The sequence below is a fragment of the Mya arenaria genome, chromosome 13 (genome assembly GCF_026914265.1).
Source record: "Mya arenaria isolate MELC-2E11 chromosome 13, ASM2691426v1".
NCBI lineage: Eukaryota > Metazoa > Mollusca > Bivalvia > Myida > Myidae > Mya > Mya arenaria.
The window spans coordinates 67,522,219-67,544,347 of record NC_069134.1 but is presented as its reverse complement, the minus strand read 5'-3'; the positions used below and the strand labels follow the sequence as shown (position 1 = coordinate 67,544,347).

At 33.3% G+C, this 22,129-nt stretch overlaps 2 protein-coding genes across 4 annotated transcripts in view; one reads left to right on the top strand and one right to left on the bottom strand.

Annotated features, from left to right (window-relative positions):
* The first annotated feature begins 1,487 nt into the window (after positions 1–1,487).
* On the top strand, positions 1,488–20,862 carry LOC128212975 (uncharacterized). The gene is made up of 5 exons (XM_052918407.1): positions 1,488–1,790; positions 15,407–15,475; positions 18,478–18,528; positions 19,036–19,092; positions 20,521–20,862. Exons 1-5 carry the CDS (start codon positions 1,694–1,696, stop codon positions 20,670–20,672), a joined length of 426 nt encoding a protein of 141 aa, XP_052774367.1. The 5' UTR covers positions 1,488–1,693; the 3' UTR covers positions 20,673–20,862.
* A 33-nt stretch (positions 20,863–20,895) lies between these two features.
* LOC128212974 (aminopeptidase O-like) overlaps positions 20,896–22,129 on the bottom strand; it is a 53,543-nt gene continuing 52,309 nt past the window's right edge. For 2 of the 3 annotated variants that reach the window (XM_052918402.1, XM_052918403.1), the window contains exon 16: positions 20,896–21,080. In XM_052918402.1, the coding sequence (XP_052774362.1) occupies positions 20,934–21,080 (147 nt within the window). In that variant the 3' untranslated portion in view covers positions 20,896–20,933. The remainder of the gene's footprint in view (positions 21,081–22,129) is intronic. The other variant, XM_052918405.1, reaches the window with a different exon arrangement.

Sequence of the window (22,129 nt, the reverse complement as noted above, 5' to 3'; positions counted from 1 at the left end):
CAAGAAACGTTAAAAAAATACTTCATTTCATTTAAGAAAACCTTTCAGTAATCCGTTCTTACCCATTCTGTAAATAGAACGACCCGATATAACCGGAAACATTTTTTTCAAATGACGTCACAATACTTCAATTCAACCACTTGAAATCACTTAAAAACGTAAAATTGAAACACTTATATTTAAAATATAATAAACTAACACTTTTAAAAATGTTGATCTATATTTTACGGGACCTGCAGACACAATACAACCAATAACAAGATCAATCGCTTTCAGGTATATTGTTATGCAATAACTTACGATCCGAACATATCCGAAGATGTTGCGTTCATCGATTGATGAACGCAATTGCCGAAAGGCAGTTCATTTAAGGAATGGAAGTTGAGGTGTAAATATATATATGTATGTACATGGTTAAAGATGGGACAGCGTTAATATATATATGTATGTACATGGTTAAAGATGGGACAGCGTTTATATATATATATGTATGTACATGGTTAAAGATGGGACAGCGTTAATATATATGTATGTACATGGTTAAAGATGGGACAGCGTTAATATATATGTATGTACATGGTTAAAGATGGGACAGCGTTAATATATATGTATGTACATGGTTAAAGATGGGACAGCGTTTATATATATATATATATATATGTATGTACATGGTTAAAGATGGGACAGCGTTAATATATATGTATGTACATGGTTAAAGATGGGACAGCGTTAATATATATATATGTATGTACATGATTAAAGATGGGACAGCGTTTATATATATATATGTATGTACATGGTTAAAGATGGGACAGCGTTTATATATATGTATGTACATGGTTAAAGATGGGACAGCGTTAATATATATGATTGTACATGGTTAAAGATGGGACACCGTTTATATATATATATATATATATATATATATATATATATATGTATGTACATGGTTAAAGATGGGACAGCGTTGATATATATGTATGTACATGGTTAAAGATGGGACAGCGTTTATATATATGTATGTGCATGGTTAAAGAAGGGACAGCGTTAATATATATGTATGTACATGGTTAAAGAAGGGACAGCGTTAATATATATGTATGTACATGGTTAAAGAAGGGACGGCATTAATATATATGTATATACATAATTGCACGCCGTCTCTTCTTTAATTACATCAAATGCACAACAGAGACTTGTGTCAACATTTTTTGAAACAACAATCTGTTTAAGAAGCCCTGACAACTAAACGATTTCTTAACAGGCATGTTTACTTGAAGCTTCTGTTTTTGTACATTATAGCCCACAGTTAATCAAAGACTGCATGGATTAAATATTTATGACCACTTTGTGTATAACAACTCGTTGGTCGTCAAAGTATTCATTAAAATGTGAAGCCTTGCGTGAAGCGTTTTACCGCGAGAATGAGTGGGAAAGTTTGACGGCAAGAATACGCCTCGTATCGTGAAGGGGTGCGCCAAACAGGCACGATAATCGGAACTGTTACACGAAGCAGCGGCTTTTATAAGAGATAGTAAGGTTGATGTTTAATGTTAGACTATTGGACGCGAGGACTAGCGCTAGGAACATATACCGATACAGGTGGTGAGAGCTTGGTGTGCTAACCGCTCGAGTTTAAGGACTTTGAAGAAAAAGGAAAAAACTGGAAAAAGAACAAAATAAGCTCAGGACTATGGAAGTCGTGATATCAACAAACACAGCTGTGAGGCACTTGCAAATTCTTGGCACTGGAATTCTGTTAGCCATCCTTCTTACCTCGTCACAAATAGGTTAGATAGTTTTGTTTGCTACTTAGCTGATAAATCTTATTTGATAAGCTACCTAGTAGAAATATGTTGTAATGCCAAGAGGCAATACACTTGGGAAAAAGAAAGAATAAAATAGGAAGAAATACAAATTAAAAGCGGGGACTTTAATAGCCATATCAGCGGATGTAATTAGTGAAGAAAAAAACACATGTACATGAGCTTTTAATTTTGATATTTTTTCTAAAAGGTTAGCATAACTGTGCATTGATGCACAACAATTTTCTATTCAAATTCAGAACCGGTAAATAAACAAACGGTGTTTTCAGTTAGTTCAGACGTTAAACACATTAGCTGCCACATTTAGAACAAATAGAGAAAATGCTTTATATAAAACTATTTTGACATATATAAGAATGAACTTATTGAAATTAAACAAACTGTTTTTGTTGTTTCAAACAGTTTTCTTCAGTTTATACACAATGTAGTGTAAAGAAACGGAATAGTTGGTTGTTTACTTATGCCAAACAACCTTAGTAGACATTTTAGTAGAAACTGAAACAGTGTTTGTATACCACGTGATACACTATGTCAGAAATGCTATGTCAAAAGGCAACATTTTGCTTGGAATGACGACTGAAAACAAAGATAACATATCTTTTTCTTCACTATTTTAAATGAAACAAAAAAGAACAGACTCTGCCGCTTAATGAGCCATATCTTCGCATATTACCGGAGCTTGAATTGGTGATTAGTTTCCTCAAACACTTTGACAAACCTGTTTTCAATATAATGTTTTAACAATGCCCCATTAGGTGACGGTTTTGTTAAAAGGTTTGTCGAAGTGTTTTAAGAAACTAAACTCTCAAACAAACTCTTGTTAAAGATCGAATGCGGCGTAAGACTTCGCTATATTTCATTAGCGCACCTCCAATGGGCACCATTTCAAACTATGATCAGGTTGCTTATTTCTTAATGTATATCATTTCCAGAGTTCAAAAACTAATTTTAAACGAAATTTACCGTCAAATAACAATTTTATTTAAATTTGAAATACCCTACTCCTTGTATCAGAACTTTTTATAAAAGCGACACCACAATAGACAAGAAAAAAACATCTTTATTTCATTTATTTTTTTAAACTTTTTGGTAAAAATTTATTGAGGACTTGAGTAATATGACTTCATGACTTATAATTTGTGTTTATTTCATGGTTCATGAGAACTTGCTGGTAAGTATGTTTCTGTCTTAAGTTGCATGCTGAAAATAATAAGGAGCTGAAATACTATTTCAATTTTAATGTTTTGGTTCCATTTTGGAGTTTTATATATTTCTATTTATGTTTTATATGAACCAACAGCGAACCTGTACCAAGACTTTGGTGTTACTCGACAAAAAACAACAAACAAACACTTTTCTCCGAAAAATTGGGATTTCACTGATTTAATTTAAAAATAAGTCAAAACATAATAACATTCACTGAAATATTAGTAGTAGCTTGTTACAATCTTGGTAAAATCTCACTGAAATATAGCAAAAAGACCTTGTGCGAATCCTTTGCATGTTTTCTTGTATACGCATTTTGACTAGATCTTGTATCTGCCTCATCAGAGGTCAAGAAAAGCCGTATTGGCTCATATACTTTTAGGATAACCCGGCATAGTAATTTCCGTAACAAAATAAAATCAACGTAAGTTTGGAACTATTTATGTATGCTTTGTAATAACAAATACATATATTAAGTTTGTTAATGACATTGTAATTTTATTGTTTACCTGATAAATCGAAATGCGTAGTAGAAATCGGAGATTGTATCTTTTATAATGAATCAAATACATACATACCTAAATTATATTTTATAAAGTTGTAGTAAAAGGGCACGGTGAAGTTATATTTAACTAAAGATACCTATGAACATGTACATTGTCTTTCACATCTACAAGAATTGAGGTAATATTCACATGCGTTTACTACACCACCTATATGTTTTGTTATGTTAAACAATTGTGTTTACCTCTACTGGCAATCTTCACTAAATTTTATACGGTAGTTAGATATTGACTTAATCACGGTTTTTTTCGAAAACCTGCCAGAGCCACCCATGTATGCACTGGCTTTTGGCCCCTTGGAATTAACAACATTGCTACGATTGAACTTTGAACACAATCGAGCCTCCAGTTTTTATTTGCCCCACCAAACTTGGATAGTAGTTATATTTGGGTTTTGACCTTTCAATCTCAATAAAACATTAGGTCATTTTCCATCATTTCTTGTTAATACATAGTAAATCATGTCTAATTAACCGTCGGCAGATAAAAAAATACCATTTTTGCCAATTTTAAAGTGTCTCTAGTCTGTATAATTATATTAATTAATACTGACAATGTACTGAACATTTTAATTTTCTAAACTCTAATTCTTAAAACATGCATAAAATCTACCTTTTTATTTCTAAAACAATTCACAAGCTCGCTGTGTCTCATGTTTTATCATGTATATTAGTGGGTTAAACATTTCTTCAAAGTTCTAGACATTGGAATTGATTGTCTTTTATTCGTGTTATTTACTTTTAAATGTGTGTTTACCTTTTTTTAAAATAAACTTCTTTTAAACGTCGTTGTATCAAAATATTTATGCGGGCTATTTTCTTTATTCATGAGTTATGTTATTGTTAAATGTTTGTAAAAATATAGGAAATGTCCACAGGGGTAGTTTAATATAAATGTAGATGTTTTGAGGAGAAATGTTCCAATGTGTGACTCTGACAACAATTTCTAAAAAACCACCATCGATATAATCATAAAAGCTAAATTAGACGTCCCCACATGTTAAACCTGCGTCTTAAAAAATGCCATGTAAACGAAATATTCTAAGTGAACAACTATTAGTATGTTGCATATCAACCAAACGTACATGCTCCGGATAGAAAATGACCAAACAAGCCATGCCAGTAGAGCATAGGACCTCAATGGCATCTAGATTTGTAAAGCCGATCAAAATTAATTGAGGATGCTATTGCATGTGTTATTTTTTGAAAAAGAAAGAAGCTATTTTAAGGACAAACATTTATGTTATATTGAGGTTACGTTGGGGTAAAATTGCTGACATTGACACATCTGAAGAGAGAAAAGTTTTTGTCCCGTTTCCTATTCCAAAAAAAATGAAAATACTAGTCTAACATTGATGTCTAAGAGTGAGTGCAATTGGAGAACAAAGCACTGTCTTTAGAGAAGCTAAACTAATAAGGAATATAAAATGGTTTAAAACCCTCCTGACAGCTTTATAGTTACATTTTAGGAACACTATATAAAAGGAACTATATAAAATGAAATATATTGCAGCAAATTTGCTAAGGTTTTGAGACCTTCCCAGCGCACTGTTCCGCATGACGTTCATCTATGAGGAAATTAAGAAACACACACTCTCGCTCTATCCATTATGGTAGTGCAGAAATTGTACACTATATAAACTTCTAATCTAATGTATACCTGAACGACGTTCAGGCAAATGCGACATTATAACTTTTTTCATTTTTTTATTTCAAACAAAGTTATTCTCGCATTCCACAGAAAACAGAACCATACACTATATACAAATACAATATTCACATCACGTTATGCAATGGATAACGGATAAACAGAATAGCGTCAAGCAGAAAAAGAAAAAAAAATCTATCACTTCCATTTTTTAACTTCAGATCTAAATTATTCAGAAGAATGTGTAAAAAAGTGTGGTAGAAAATGCTTCCTCTGGCCGAAAATATTAACGTTTTTTCGCTTGATTTTCTCAAACGTATCTAGGTGATTATTTTTCTATCAAATTGATAAAATAACTGAATTAAAACAATCATAAAATAAATGTCGCTAACATAAAACCTCCGGAAAAGTCTCTTCAAGATATAGCTTCCTATTACATGTAATTTGCGGATGCTGTTTAATTAAATTACAATTATGTCATGTCAATTGCGTCAATTTTATTTTCTATTTTTTCACAAAATACTTTCAAAGTCTTAAATAGCTATACATTTTATATAGACTATGATTGTTTTGTTTTGTTTTCGTTTTTGTTTTTTTTTAAATAAAAAAACAGTTAGTGCATAAAATGTGTCATTGCCAAAGTTATGTTTAGTCGTTTGAAAGCGAACAACATTTCGTTATCTCTGAAGCATTGGCTTAAAAGTGACATTGAAGTATATAACCTTCCTGAGATGTGTGATTAACATAACCATGGTATTACCAAGATTTGACTATTCTATTTAGGATTAACTACGTGTGGGTTTTATCAAAATGACATTAAAAAAATATATATATATATTTATATAAATTTATGTATAACACATATGTTTGACAGAGCAACGATAATTGTATACCAGGAATAAACGCATTTGGTCAATATGAAACTACATTGTATATTGCCTTTGTAGATGTTGTTAATATGCTGAATAATTCAGTATGCTGTATCTATACTTATTATCGTCCATGGTGTTTTCATATATACATATATATGTGGTTGACTGTATGTGAACCATGTACGTATAATATGTATTCGTACTTTCATACTTTTATATATAATTTCTTATATTTGTTTAGCATGAACACTTTTCACTTTGCATGTCTGATAAGATTCTATTTATTTACGCTCCGTCATCATATAGGATATAAAGAATGCCTCCCTTTCTCTACCCGTAATGGCCATGAGCCATAGAGTGTGACTTTCAAGTGTTATTTCATTCCAAAACCACATTAACCAATTGTTTGATGCGTTGAAATGTCCGTTTTAAAGTATGCAAATAGAATCAGAATCTAACTACATTAAGAGAATACAAGTTTATTTCTAAAAACATATGTAACAAGGTTTGCGCAACAAGTTTGATGAAGTGAAATGCTTACACGTGTTCGTTATATATTTTTAAAGTTAAGTTATTAATTTAATTAATGCGCTTCTATAATCGGCCCTCCGTATAAAAAAGGTTCCAATGTTATGAATGGGTCCTTTGATCCATCCACGATGCTTTTGCCTTTCCCAATTTGTATTCGTGGGTTTCTGAAATAACACGTCAATGAAATAAACGTTATAGCCAAACGACTCGAAAAATATTATCTATTGAATACTTAAAGATGCACTCATATCAAAAATAAAATTTACCGTAATTATAACAATTGTTTCGATATACAAAAAGGGATCAATACATATCTAAAACAATGGTTCTTTTGAAGGATACCGAGTGTAATTGGAAAGAAAGGTGCAGAAAACACGGTACTTCTACCTTATGAGACCATAGTAGATCACAGTTAATTTTTTAGCAGTCACCAAATATGTAATATTTTTGCGTTTTCAGCTATTAAATACACGGTTACAATCTTGTGATCAGAAATTAATATTTTTCACAAATGCATCATTTAGTAAGTAGTTTAAGGTTTATTAATCTAAATATATTTTTGTTATACTACATGTGTATGTTTTGATTTTGAATAAGAGTGTCATTTTTTAGCATATGGCAAAACGCTTCAGGTATTAGAATTTCATTTGTACTCCTACATTTGTGGATCATGACGCCAAGGACGATTTTCTATCATTTAATCTGAATGCGAGATAGTATCTTAATGTTTTGCTGGAACAATAGCGTTGCCCTCCTTAAAACGGTATAAGGTTGAACAGAGAGCGAATACTCCATTGTCCATCTATATTCGGCGATTGTTGGTTCAATGGATATTATCTCGTATTGGATCAACCTTTTGAGATTGAATCTATCACTTTGGTTTAAATGTTTGTATTGTGAGAAAAGCTCCGATATAATCAGATTCAAGCATAAAGCGGAAATAAATCAGGCAGCAGGCACTCCCTTTTGGATTAAGTTCATAGTAACAGGCTTGAGGTTGATCGTACGTTTTTATTTCCTTCAGAAGTCACATCTGATTTAACTCGAACTACTGTTACATGAACAGTATTATGAGACACACATGATATGATCGGAACAATCCCCAAAAAATCATTTTATGGTAAACATAAAGGAAACACAACTGGTAAGCATGCCAGTAAACACTTATTGTATTTTAAGCAATAGGCCGCAGGCCAACAGACTTAAGTACCGCAAATCAAATCAGGTATCGCCAGAACTGCATTTTAACATGATATGTTAAAGGATTTTTTGCGCCGGGGGTTACAAAATGGGACGCATGGTGTTTTGTGGTTAAAATTAGTGCGAACTTAGATACCATTTTATTTGAATAAGTTCACAAAATTTTAACGTTAATATGAATTTGAAAGAATCTTAAATACTCTTTGTGAGGAACCGAGAGGAAACATAGGTAAAGCTAATTCCGCAGAAAATGGAAATGTCTTGACTAAAGCTCATATCTAACTTGATGTGCTACAAATAGTCGGGTTTCATTTTATTGACTTTACACAATATTTATACGAAAATCTACAGAAACAAGCTCAGTAGCGCAAAAGTGTTAACATAAATGGCACAGGGTAAACGTCAAAGACATGGAACACAAAATCAAAAACAAAACGCGAAACATGGAACAACAGCACAAAACTCCTCAAACAACACAGTGCACATATACTATATAAAAACAAACACACAATGTGTGTTTATCAAGGATTGTTAGGTACCGCCTTTGAACGGTCAGTAAAATGTAAATTTACTGGGGGTTTCAACCAGTTGCGTGCACTCTTATCGTTACAATCCAGAATAAAGTAAAAAAAAACAAAGGTAAATCTTATCAAAGTATGCATTGACTTGAGGAAATTGAATACTAAAACAAATAATAATAAACTAATAGGTGGACCCCAAGAACTTCAATGATTAATTAAGGATCCCAACTCTATCTGCAGACGAAGGAATATAATTCAGAGTACCTAATGCAAATCTTTTAAAAGATACGATGCATTTATAATTGAAACCATGAACATCACACAAAGTCTTCCTTTGTAAATAAAAGGTTTAAAACTGTGCGATCATAGCGTTTTATAATAAAAAAAGCATCATTGTGCTAAAACTGGGAACAAGCGAAGAAAACATTATTATTATGTTTACCAGTTACTGTTACGAAACCAGCTATTTGTATTTAAATCATCAATTTATATTTACCTATTCTTAGGTAATGACAGCCAACTATCGGTTACAGTTTGGGGCTACTCAAAGTATGTTTTTGATTAGTTTTTTTTGCCTGTGAACAGATCAGTAAATATCAATGTAAAATCACGCTTGTCGCGCCTACAGTCCTTCAACGCTTTCAGTGCTTTCATTTTATTTGGCATACAACCTACTTTTGTGATATACGTCTATGAAATGAATATAAAAGGTGTTGCTATTATTTCGAAAACATAGCGTAAAACAAGCTCATTATCTACATTTAGTGGACACCAGGGTTTTGTTTGCAAACTAGCCAATCGCGTAATGAGAAGCCTAATAAAAGCCAACTGTTTAGGCGAACAAAACGCTATTATCAGATAAGGCTTCGCTCTAGCATATTGAGGACATTACTTTTAACACTTTCTTGGTATATCGCAAAAGTTTGTGGGATTCATTTAAAACGCTCTCCAGCCCTGCTAATTGGCAAGGATGAGTTGCACAAAAACTGTCAAGAGCTATTCTGGCGAAGTTGTACATTTCATTTTCTATCAGGTTTTTACTCCTGTTTGATACGTATTTACTTTTTAAACAAAACAGCAACGTCCTGATTGGATTTGACAACTGAGGAAATACGTGTCAACAAATGGAGCTATTCATTAAATGAAGCAGCGTGATTTAATGAATCGTCATTTGTATGGTGTTTGAATGGAATACATCGGTCCCAGCACTCGTTCATAATCCATTTAATTTTCAAGCGGTTTGCAGTGGTTTTATATCAATTCCCTGAACTACGAGTTTAGCTGTTTGAAGTAGTTTAATCCTGTAAATGAGTTTTCCGCATGAGTTCACGGCAAGCGCGGATGCTTTTTTCAAGCGTCAAAAGCGATTTAGTAAATGGGAAATGATATATCAATCAATGACAAGAATCTGATACATCTGACATTGTATGCCATTGAAAATGACCATTATTTCCGTTTAATAACAACTGTATCAATCATTCGATAATTCAATATTGACAAATTCATACACTCGTTAAACCCTCAAACAAGATGTGTATTAAAACGTTAATATTGACTTCTGTACGTTATTGACGCATTACAGAAAAAAAAAATTCCGATGACGGGATGTTAAAGTTGCACTCTCACAGATTTACCGTTTTGACTACTTTTTTTATTTTCTTTGTGTTGGAATGAGCCCATTTTGGCGTAAATAAATGAAAGCCTGTGATATAAGACTGCTGACAAAAGATCGGATCGCAGATTTTCGTATTTTCTTTCGAAAATTAATGTTTTATCGCTAAAAACGTTACTAACGGTTTAAGAAAACTCATAAAACATCAACTTTTAACTTAAATATGAAAATCTACGATCTGATTATGATTATGTCAGCAGTCTTAAATCACTGGTGTCTATGCATTTTCGCATAAATTGGCCCGTTCCAAGACAAAAAAAAAGTTGTCAAAACGTTCAATCTGTGAGAGTGCAGCTTTAAACAACTAAAAAAGAAAGTTGAACACAATAATGTGTTTACTTTTGTAAAAAATAAATCATCCTTTATGACATGTCGGTTTCCGGGTCAAATTATCACTGTACTAAATAACCTTCACAAGAACACTACACTGCAAGTTAACAATGACTATACCGAATACGTACATTGCAGTCTTAATAATAAGGTCTTAATTGGTGAGGGGCAAGTTATGATCGTACTTGTCTAAACATGTGAGCAATTTATGGCGTAAAATATCCAATAAACCCGAACGCTCAGCGTTTCTCGTTTTCCCAGAAGTTTGACGCCAATATCGCACTGCTGGGCGACTACATATGCTCAGCGTTTCGCTTTAAGCAGTTTTGCAACAAGGCCGCACTGCTGGGATAACTTAAGAACTCGATGCGAAATGATAAATTCACTAATGAATATAACAAAGATTGAATGCAGACTTTTATGTGTGCAAGTATTTATTTGCTGTTCAATTTATCTTATAGATGTTAGGAAAATAGTTTTAGGAAAAGTGTAATATATTCAAACAATTATGCTTTCAAACATCGCATTCAAAATTTATTACAACGGCGTGTTGTTTTGGTTCGAAATTTGCAATGCTGTACGTCAGAGCATATTTTTCTATATTTAGTGATTTGCAAACGAAAGCTATTTTAACAATTTTAACAATCATTATAACCTCAGGAACAAACACACAAGGCGATGTATACTGCAACTTGAAAGATCTTGTATCTTACATTGCTAATAAGGCTTCCTAAATATTTTTTTTTCAATTCAAGCCAGCCTTTGCTGAAAAATAGATCGAACAAAAATGATGAAAAAGTATACAAAGGACACATGGAAAGTAATGTCCTGAAAAATGCAGGCGATTATCTGATTCCGGTAATTCGTCCAAATGGCTAGGCAACTGACTTTCCCTCCTCTTTCGATCGATTCAATATTGTTAGTGAAATCTTGCTCAGTAACTTAAATTAACCGAATTCGAAGCTGAGCAATTTGAAATGTAAATTAGAGCATACTTTATGTGTAATGTGGACATACTTGTGAGATTGATTGTAAAATGACTCAGGGCTGGCTATAGATGAACATTAGGGGAACTGAAGGATGACAACAGTACAAATTGCTAGTTTTATCTTCTCATTTTATCGCGCATGCAGTTGTTCCCGCTGTTCATGTCATCTCGGAATATCAGTCCTAATCAGACAGCAGAATCAAGATATATACCCACAACAATAACAGCAGGCGTTCAGGGTAGATACCAACATGAAACTAAAGGACGACATTACACATAAAGACGACATTTCAAATACAGACGATATTACAAATACGGACGATATGTCAAGTACATACGACATTTCAAATACAGACGACATTACAAATACAGACGACATTTAAAATACAGACGGCATTCCAAGTACAGACGACATTTCAAATACAGACGACATCACAAATATAGACGACATTACAAATACAGACAGCTCTTGCTTATTATGGAAATACATATGCAAAAATAAGAAATGGACAGAAAAGAAAACACCTCTACACAAGTTCAGAATCAGTATTTAATGCAATGGTCGTTAAAGAAAATGCATACCCGAACGAACAATTTGTCCGATATTTTCATTAGCAACTGATCAGAGAAAAAAACATGGCGTCGCCATAAAATATCTCGAACATAAGAAGTGACATTTGTAAGCGTTGGGCGATGTCATGATCAAAACAAGTCCGGATAACATTCTTTGGGATGTACTTACTAGATATGTGTAACCAAATCTATTAACAATGCCATCAATAATGAGTTAAATTAAATGTTTGCAAGGGATTGTTTTATTTGAATAGGTGATATTTCAAAGACTTACTTGACATGGACACGTCTTACTTATGATTCTAAACAATATCATCGGTATACTTTGCAGTACTTTGATACAAAAACCAATGGCATGTTTAGCCAAGCTTTAATATCTAGGCTGTGTGTGTACGCTTCCGAGAAACGAATTAACATAGGGTGATCAATTGGAATGGTTGTTCCATGTTATAGATGCAATCTTTTTGTAATAAAGTAATGATTAAACAAACACAAAGAGAAACAAAGATATACCATTACAAAAAAAGACATGTTTATCATTATAACCTATCAGCCGTAAATCGTTTAACTATAGGGGATATGTAGCATATTTTGTTATTATACAGTTTAGATAAAAACATTTGAAAGACAAAGCCTATTTGCCAATCTAAGTTTTTTCCGTAAAACATTTTGCCTAACACCACAGTATGTAGTCTTTATTATATTGTTCCACACCTATGCAATATTTTATATATTAAAGGTATACATTTAAAACAATACAACTTTAATGGAATGATATGGACATTCTGTTGTGCACTTAATAATTCCTTAGTTTATTTATAATGCGATTTTTTTTCATCCTTTCACACAACAGCATATCAATATAAACCTTTAAAGCTGCACTCTCACATATTGACCGTTTTGACAACTTTTAAACAATTATGAATGTCTGGAAACTAGTGATATGAGACTGCTAACAAAACATCAATTTTCGACCGTAAATATGAAAAAAATGCAAGCTGGTGTTTTGCCATCGGTCTTATATTACTGTTTCATAGACATTCACGAAAAATGGCTCATTCCAAGACAATTGTGTTTTTTTTTTTTAAATTGTCAAAACTGTCAATCTGTGAGGGTGCAGTTTTCAACCGTAATGTGTTACGAGAACTGAATGGCAACAACTATTGTGTATATATACATATAGTTTATGTAAGAATAAGATAAATGATTCCCTGACTGCAAAATCAAAATAAAGATAAATCTATATGCAGTTTAATGAAATTCGAAAGATTTGACCCGCATTCTCAAGAGGTTTTGTTTTAGTCTGATTTGATGTCTTTAATACCTTTAAGAGTAGGTATTGGTAAGGTATTGGAGTACCTGCTCTGGCTCATAATGATGTTGAACACACAATGTTGATGCAAAGGAGAGAAAAATACATTAAAAATCTTTGAAGTTGGCAGACTCTGCCTACGGTAGACATTTTATTTCCAATAAATATTCCCAATGATACATTTGCATTGATTAACAAAGTGATGATGACGATCGTCTTCAGATACGCCCGACTTTAATATTAGTTTTCATTTTTAATTTGTTTTGTATAATTAAACCAAATGTTTTATGTTCTGTCCGGAGGAATAAATGATTTTCCAAAGATATTTGTATATTTACAGCAACACCCACGTTAAATAACACAATGAAATACATTTTACTCTCAACAACATACGTTTGAAAAATCTGCCAGCAGTCAAAAGGCGAATTCCTACTGTAATGGGGATGGGGATGGTATTAACTTTAACTAAAGAAACGAGTATTTTGGACTGATATGTGAAGCGGAAAGAAAATAAATATTGCAGATTGATAAACGTAGAAACGATAATAACACGCATCAAAGGGCTGGTAGAACATATAGGTGATGAATTTTAACAGCAAAACAATTAACAGACACCGAGACAGCGGGTATTCTGTAGAACATATAGGTGATGAATTCTAACAGCAAAACAATTAACAGACACCGAGACAGCGGGTATTCTGTAGAACATATAGGTGATGAATTCTAACAGCAAAACAATTAACAGACACCGAGACAGCGGGTATTCTGTCATCGTTTTACAGCTATGTACGCCAATAAAAGAATCATTATCATTCACAACGTATTGAGTAAAAATTAAAACAAGACTTTCTATTTTTAAGGAAAGTACAATATGATTTTACTGGAATTACAGAGCATATATTTAAATGGGACTCGCTCATGTCTTTTTTCTTTTGTAATAAAACAACACTATTTTGTATGACGAAATAAAGTGTTGCAAATCATAAGGAATTTTAAAACTAAGATACCAAAAACTGGAACCCTTCAAAAAACTTTTGATATTTGCTCAAATATTTCTTTGAAGGCTACATTTAAGCGTTGATAATGCTAATGGCCAAATAAGTACGGATTTGTTGTGGCGTGATTCGTTGATTGATACTATCACATGATGTTATCAATGTATTATTAAAATGAAAAAAAAATATCAATCACTTTCGTATAAATACTCGTGGCTTAGCGGTGAAGGCATCCATGTTATAATGTTTTCTTTACATTACCGGCGTGGGCTCGCATCCCACTAAAACCAAAATACTTTGTAATACTATAATTGTATTATTTTGCAATTTCAATATAATAGAGTAAAATAATGATAATATAGGCCATATATTTTCGTCGGTTCTCAGTCTTATTGTCCATCTCAAAATTGTGAACTATTTGTTACCACCACTCAGTACCGAACTAACATTGTTATATAAAGCATTGCGTTGACGTCTTTAGATCTTCGATGATGGGGAAAATATATTTAATACGTTTATTTTACAGCGCTGATCAGCAATATGTAGATGAAAGCCTGTAAATAATATTATACCGAATATTGTATACACCTTAAAATATACATATAATGTTATAAGTATCTATCATGTATTTCCCGGTACGGATAGAAAAATCCGACCCGAGGGCACGCGCGTAAGCCGGTAACGAGGCTTGCCGAATTACCGGTCACGCAGCGTGCCCGAGGGTCGGATTTTTCGATCCGGACCGGAAAGACATGATTGATATTTTTTCTTGCATACCTTTAATTATGAATTTGTGGAAAATTTGACGTAGAAAACGCACTTTTGTACATTTCACCAAAACGCGCGCGCGATGTTGTTTACTGACGTCATAGAGCGCAGTGATTTTGAATAACTAAAAATAGCGTTTTTTAACGATTATTTATGTTCAATTTTAATTAAAAGTCTTGCAAAGATACATATTTGATTGCACTTTATTGGAATGGCATAATATATTGTTCATAAACCATACAATTTATTGAAATAAGAAGTGGCGCGTTGTTGCGCGTGACTCATCTTACATGGGGTATGTAAGATGAGTTTTTCCAGCACTGGTCACATGACCGGAAACACACGTTCGGTATGCAAGAAAAAAAAACAACACTTGACTTACCGTTTATATTTTACCTTCAGGCTCAACCCACGCACGGTCACTGACAGGAGAAGACGGGTTCTTTCCAGAAAACCTTATCAAAAGAAATAGTAAGCTGTTTTGCTTTGTTTTCCGTTTTTGGCTTTCATAACTGAATGACTTACGAATGAAACGATAGCGATTTATTTCTTATTTTCACCCAGTTATCTTTTATCAGTCTCTTTACGTTCAATTTGAATAACAGTATTAGTCTTTTCAGATGGCTTACGCTCTTTTACAAACCGTATTCCATATTTTGACGTGTAATATCGGTGCTTGTATTTACAAAGATTAAACAATCGAAAACTAAAAAATGTTTGTGTTTAGAAGTTTTTTATATAATGTGTTTTAAACAAACGCTTTTCAATCCTACAAAAAACATTCTATTTTCAATAGTACACTTTATAAGTGTATATGTTTTTTGTATGTCAGGAATAACGTTACTTACGTGTTGCAGTGTTCTTTTGGTGTGTAAAAAAGGGACCAGTTAATAACACTAAAAAACTAGATTTTAATCATTTTATAACTTTAATATGTAGAAATTCGAACATGCCCCTAGTACGTACAACCAATGAAATATAATTCCATGTAAACATAGGGTTGTCTCGTCCACTACCAAAGCGGTATAGACTCAAATAGATGTCAAGGGGCCCTTATCTGTCTAGAAATTTGATTGCAACAATTATTCATGAGCGAGATACTAAGGCGAGAACAAATGGAATTTCCCTTCTCCATGTAGTTTTTTCGAAGAAAATAAGTCAAGTATTGTAATTGTCTGCGGCGGAGGAGTCGGTGTAAACAACCTTTGACCTAAAGTGAAACTTGGCGTCTATGTTGCTGGAGACAACAAGTACATGCAAAGCAATGTAGCTGGTTAGATTATGTACCTATTGTTGGTAGACCGGTCGTGGTCCCTACCAACACGCACTGTGACTACGATTGGCTAAGTCCATTTCTACACGCTCTGTAACCACGAGTGGCTAGGTCCCTTCCTACATGCTATAAAACCGCGATTGGCTAGTTTCCTTTATACAGTCCCCGTGACCATGAAGGGACATTATGGCTATGAACACCGTGTCAATGCATTCCAATTTTATAATTCCATCCAATACAGCTCGTCGTTATGTACGAAACAATCGCATATATATCAATGCATTACAACTAGATCAGTACTTGGTATAATAATTGGAACAGAAAGTCGTAGGTAGAAACACTTTTATGTCTAACATTTGGCAATTAAACGTCTACTCAGTTTATTTACAACATCAATGTTAAAGGTAAAAAATGAGTTCAATTTATCGAAACCTTACCCATTGAATCGATTGTTGCCCTGAAAGAAGTTCAAAAGTACACATTTAAAGGCGGTGCCGTGAGAAATTACCAGTTAAGTATGGAATAAAAGTTGACGAGGAGAAAATGGCCTACAACTGTTAATCAAAAGTCGAAGACGAATCGCCTGTTCACTTTCCCTGAAAAACACCTGGCTATTCACAGTCACATTCACACAACCAGTTCTCTACAGACCGTTTCGCGCTTAAAATGACAGATCAGAGCGGTAGAAATAATACCCCAAAGAATGATTGCATCCGCCGTGCCAACATTTGTACCTCTCGCTGACAAATGAGTAACGCTAAATATGATCGATCGTTAGCGTTTCTTTACTTCAGGCTTTTGTAATCCTTGACTGGATTTAACAATCAACACTATGATACTATCTTATATCATCTTAAGATAGATTCAAAGTATTCATATGGAAGACTCAGCTGCAGCGAGTTATGAATAGGAAGAAATACAGGGACACGTTGCTCAAGCCAAGACGCTATATAACTGTATAACATTATGAGGGGTGACAGCGAAAAGGTTCTATCTTCTTCTTTATTAAATGTCACTAAGAACCTTTTCGCCTTCACCCCTCGATTAGAACCCTATAAATTATAGGCATTAAAGTAGATATTTTAGCAACGCATTTTAGACCATCATTTAAAATAAATAACAGAACCGCCACAGTAATCTCTAGTGTTTAATGACTGTATGACATTAGTTCAGTTTTTTTATTATATCTTGTCGACAAAAGTTGCATCGTCCTTGCCTCTTTTCTAACCCATACTTCAAAATGACATCGATTAACGATGTAGATGGGTTTAAACTCAATTTACAAACATAAATAAATTTTCTAGAAATGCAGGAAGAATATATGAAACCGATTCAGATATCAACACTGCCTAATTAAGCTAAAACATTCCTAAAATGTTTCAGTGTCGAAAATAAAATCACGGAGGTAGTGCAGTAATTAAGCTGGAAAACTTTATAACGAAATATCGATTATGTGATAAGGTCTTAATGTTTAAATGTGGTTATTCGACAGTCCACTTAAAATTTCAGATTGAATCACGCATTCAAGAACTTAATCTTTGTTTGCAGTAGTATTTTCAGGTTGGGAATACGGACTTTGTTTCATTTTTGTCATGATTTTCGGTGATTTATTGAAAGATACAACATGACAAATAAAATAAACATAAGGTCTGACATAATGAACTTATTAAAATTCACTGTTTCTGACATTTGAGCACGGTTCACTGTGTCAAACGTACTCAAACCCACCCGTGAAATGAGTTTGGTGCCAACTAGGTATAACAAATGAATTACTATCTCATACTGAAACAATGACTTTATCTAAACTTGAAATATTTTGTAAAATTAGTTAGCAATGTTAGCATTTAATTCTTTTTGTTAAAAACGTCCAGTATTTCAACTAAAAAAGTATACTCATTTGCCAAGGCTTAAGCATATTCGTCGTCAGAGGGCTTTCAAACGATACCTATGATGTATTGGGTAATATTACATCGAAATTTCTTAATTAGAATATAAATTACACTGAAATGCACTGTCGTCTTTGCCTCCTTTTACAGAAGATATATCGAAGTATACAAATAAACAATATGGAACAGTAAACCGGTACAATTACATATTTACATGTTAAAATGTACATAAAGCGAAATCCAATCATAAACCTAATGCAACCAATAAAGACATATATTGTGATATACATGAACATCCAGTTGTTTTGTTCCAGCCTGGTGGAGCAAAAAGTCACTAAATGTAATGGACACTATCCCGCATACAAGTAAGTAATTACCAGTTTCTGCTTTAAGCAATGCACGTTAATTGGGTAAGTTTGTTTTTGACAGTATGTATCGACCGAAATATCTTTCCTTTCTGAGACATTAATAACAGTAAATATTTTGAAGATCCAACGAACGCCACGTGATAAGGCGCAATGTTTTCAAGCTATTAGATGCAATGCTCAAAAGTACAATTTAATTATAGGAGTAACACTACAATTGCTTACCTTTTAGTATTGGTAGTTAACGGCGTTGGCTCTCATTCTGTCTTATAGCCAATAAAGACGATTCGAGGCAAATAGATACTGGTTAAAAAAAAATACTTTTACGAAACAAATATATATATAAACAAAAGAAATCCACCTTTTATTTCATCTCTTGACAAATAACTAATTGCACACGTTTTCTGCAAAAAGTAACTCTTTATTTGATAAACCAGAAGTATCAAAAATCACTATTTATCCATTTAACATGAATGTGATATAGTTAAAATTTCATCTTTGTTTCAGGTTTTGAAACAGGAAATTCGGAATATAGCCCGTGTCAGGAAACAATAGAAATATATTGTAAGTACCTTTCTCGATTCTCCAACAACACATTATGGTTACATAATAAATTGCACTTTTGAATAGATCGACAGCTAATATCTTTACAATCTTGCCCCTGAACGAATATGCTTACACACTGTTTCGTTATTCATAAATGATGTCTTTAAAGACCGCGAAGCATTTAGCTTTACAAATAGCAATATCATTATAACTTTCAAAAGCATCTTGAACGTTCCTGGCTGCAGTCGCAGTTCGATTGAGCTGCTGCTGAATATTCAGATTATGACTACTGGAGTTCTTCATGTTTTCTAGGAGAAAGCAACTGAATGTTGAGTACAGTACCTCTTTTAATAAATGTCATTTGCATTAAGATTTCTAATTAAACAGAAACAACGGTCGCTATTTATAAGATAACCACAGCGCTAGCTACCTGCAACACATAATGGAATGGTTGTATTGCCGTATATTTTAAATTTATATTATTCATGTAAATACATGTTCATATACATATAGCATTGACACAAATCCTACCTGTTTAATATTTTTTAAGAATTCAACATTTGGTAACTTTGATACAAGTGTTGAATGATACGTTTGTATCAAGAGTTATTTCCATTATTTGTATGAGGTCACTGGACCTCTCTTCAATTATTTTTTTTAAATTCAATTGTTTGCATATCTAGTTTTCTAATCATGGACTTTTCTTGAACCCTATGGTATCAGTAATCACAAAATATGTCATTATTTTTATGGGAGATATTCTTCGAAATGAATGAAACAAGCTCAAATACATTTGATGGCGACAAACATAATTCAGCCCAATGAATTGAAGGTGAGATTTCTCTCCATACATAAGAGGAAATGTAGTAGCTTTAAACATAGTGGTGGAAGTGGTATTGACTTTTTGATATTTATAAAGCGGTATTAAAAGTACAATTTTTGAGGAATATATTAAGTTCTGCAATATTAATATCCATGATCTCCGTGTTTAGGGGTGATAAACACTTAGAAATTACTTTCAGATTATATAAATATAGCACTAACTAACAGGGAAAATTAATCTAAAGTATAACAAATTTGATAAATATTAGAACTCGCTCTTTAATGTTTCTGCTATGAAACACCCCATCAAAATACAATTTAGGTTATTTATTTAACAGAAATTCTATATATAAATGTGAATCATAACGCTCGATGCGCTTCCAACTGTTTTATAATATCGCACTATACAATAGTTAACTCATCACTTGTCATCTAATCGTCGGGATAGAAAATGCAGTTTGTGTTCCAACGCCAGCACGATTGTTTTTAGTTCATGTAAATTACTAGCAGTTCGAAACTAGCCTGTTTCCCTAACTTATTATTTTTGTATACAACTTTTCAAGAAATACGTACTCGTATGTATTAACCGGAGCATATAAAACGATGTGATTTGTGTTCTTTCAGCGTGTTACGTGACGAAGTGTGTTCAAAGTTTCGTGACATGCGCACGACAGTCCGGGTCGGAGGAAGTGTTTGGAGCGTGCAAAATGCTGCATAAAATGTGCGCAGGTTCGTGCTCAAAAGGGAGCCAACTGGACGACTACATACGTTTGTGATCCAATATTTGTTGTAATGATAACAAATAAATTAACACTGATTAATGACTTTCTTGTCGGCTGAAAACGACAGCATTTACGACAAACAAGTGATTTACACAACTTCTCCCAGCTAAGAGAACTTTGAAATGTATCGATTTGGATTATATTCATCATTTTATTTATTCTTTTCACTGACTGCCTATAAAAATACATCCTTTAGAAAAAATCTGATGTGTACTTTATTCAAGACAAAACTACAGTCTCAATATTCAATGTCTTCTAAATTCCGTATATCATCGATTTGACAACTGCTCTCACGCCATTTTCCATTTCAATTTCTATCTTGCTAAATGTCTGTATGGCAATTCGCCGTTGGGCCGGATCCCTGGATATGATGAGCTCTCCAAACAAGTACACGCCCATAGCCTGAAGAGAAACAACGATACTATAACTAGTAGTTGTGAGAGTGGTCTAGTGGTATAGGTTTCTTTTGGTCCCTTAAATGGACACCAGTACTGGTCTCTACCCAGGAAACGGACCCGAGCTTGGCGTTTACCCAGTGCCATTAAACAGGGTTTATGTTTAAACTTTTGGCTACTATGCTTGTTTCTGTAGTTTTTTCACATAAGTATTAATAAGATATCAGTTTTTGTCACAATCGACCTTAAAGAACAACTAATAAATCAATACAGCGATAACGCAATTAAATAATTTTGGAAAAAAAATATAATTGAAGGGGAAGACACCAAAGATTTAAGGCAAGATGGTATGGAAGGACCTGTATCGGTCACTTTAGAAATTGATCCCATGATAACAGCCGTGCCTAGGTCTAGACCTTCCGTTAATCGCTATAAGACAATAATAAAATGTAAAATACACAGACAAGTCCTCTTAGTCAGACAATTTGCAAGTTTGCTGTACAAAGGATCATGGTCAAAGGGGCAAGTCAGCATAAGGTATGAAAGGAAAAGCATGATAAAAGGGCCTCAATTTGAACTAAATTGATTCATGCCCAATAAAATGTTTTAATTTATTTCAAATATGAGGTTATTTAAAACCTAAGAGTCAGAGGGTTTGGTTACCAAATGGACACGATTCAGAAAAATTGGTAAATGACCTACATACTAAAATATTAAAGTGCTACGCCTTCCGACAAAAGAATGATTGTGCAATATATGAGTCTATTAAGAATTTATGAGTCATAGAGTTCGGCAAAACTATATCTTGATAGTTGTGTACTATTTGTCATCTTGCAGTGCTGTGTCTCTTGTGGTGTCTGTTTGCCTTCCATCCTGGTTAAAATATAAAAACCGCAACAGGGCAAACCCTGGCAACAGGGATATGATTCAAATAAATTAAGTATAGTTCCTATGTATGTAATAATACAAACTAAATACTTAAGCTCTGTATATCATGATCGCAGACAAAATATTCGTAAACGTAATGCTATATAAATATACATAAGCCGCGGGATA

Coding starts and splice junctions, on each gene's coding strand:
- LOC128212975 (XM_052918407.1), top strand. CDS start 1,694: ATGGAAGTCGTGATATCAACAAACACAGCTGTGAGGCACTTGCAAATT. Junction 1,791..15,406: donor TCTTACCTCGTCACAAATAG/GTTAGATAGTTT, acceptor TTTTACCTTCAG/GCTCAACCCACGCACGGTCA. Junction 18,529..19,035: donor GGACACTATCCCGCATACAA/GTAAGTAATTAC, acceptor TCTTTGTTTCAG/GTTTTGAAACAGGAAATTCG.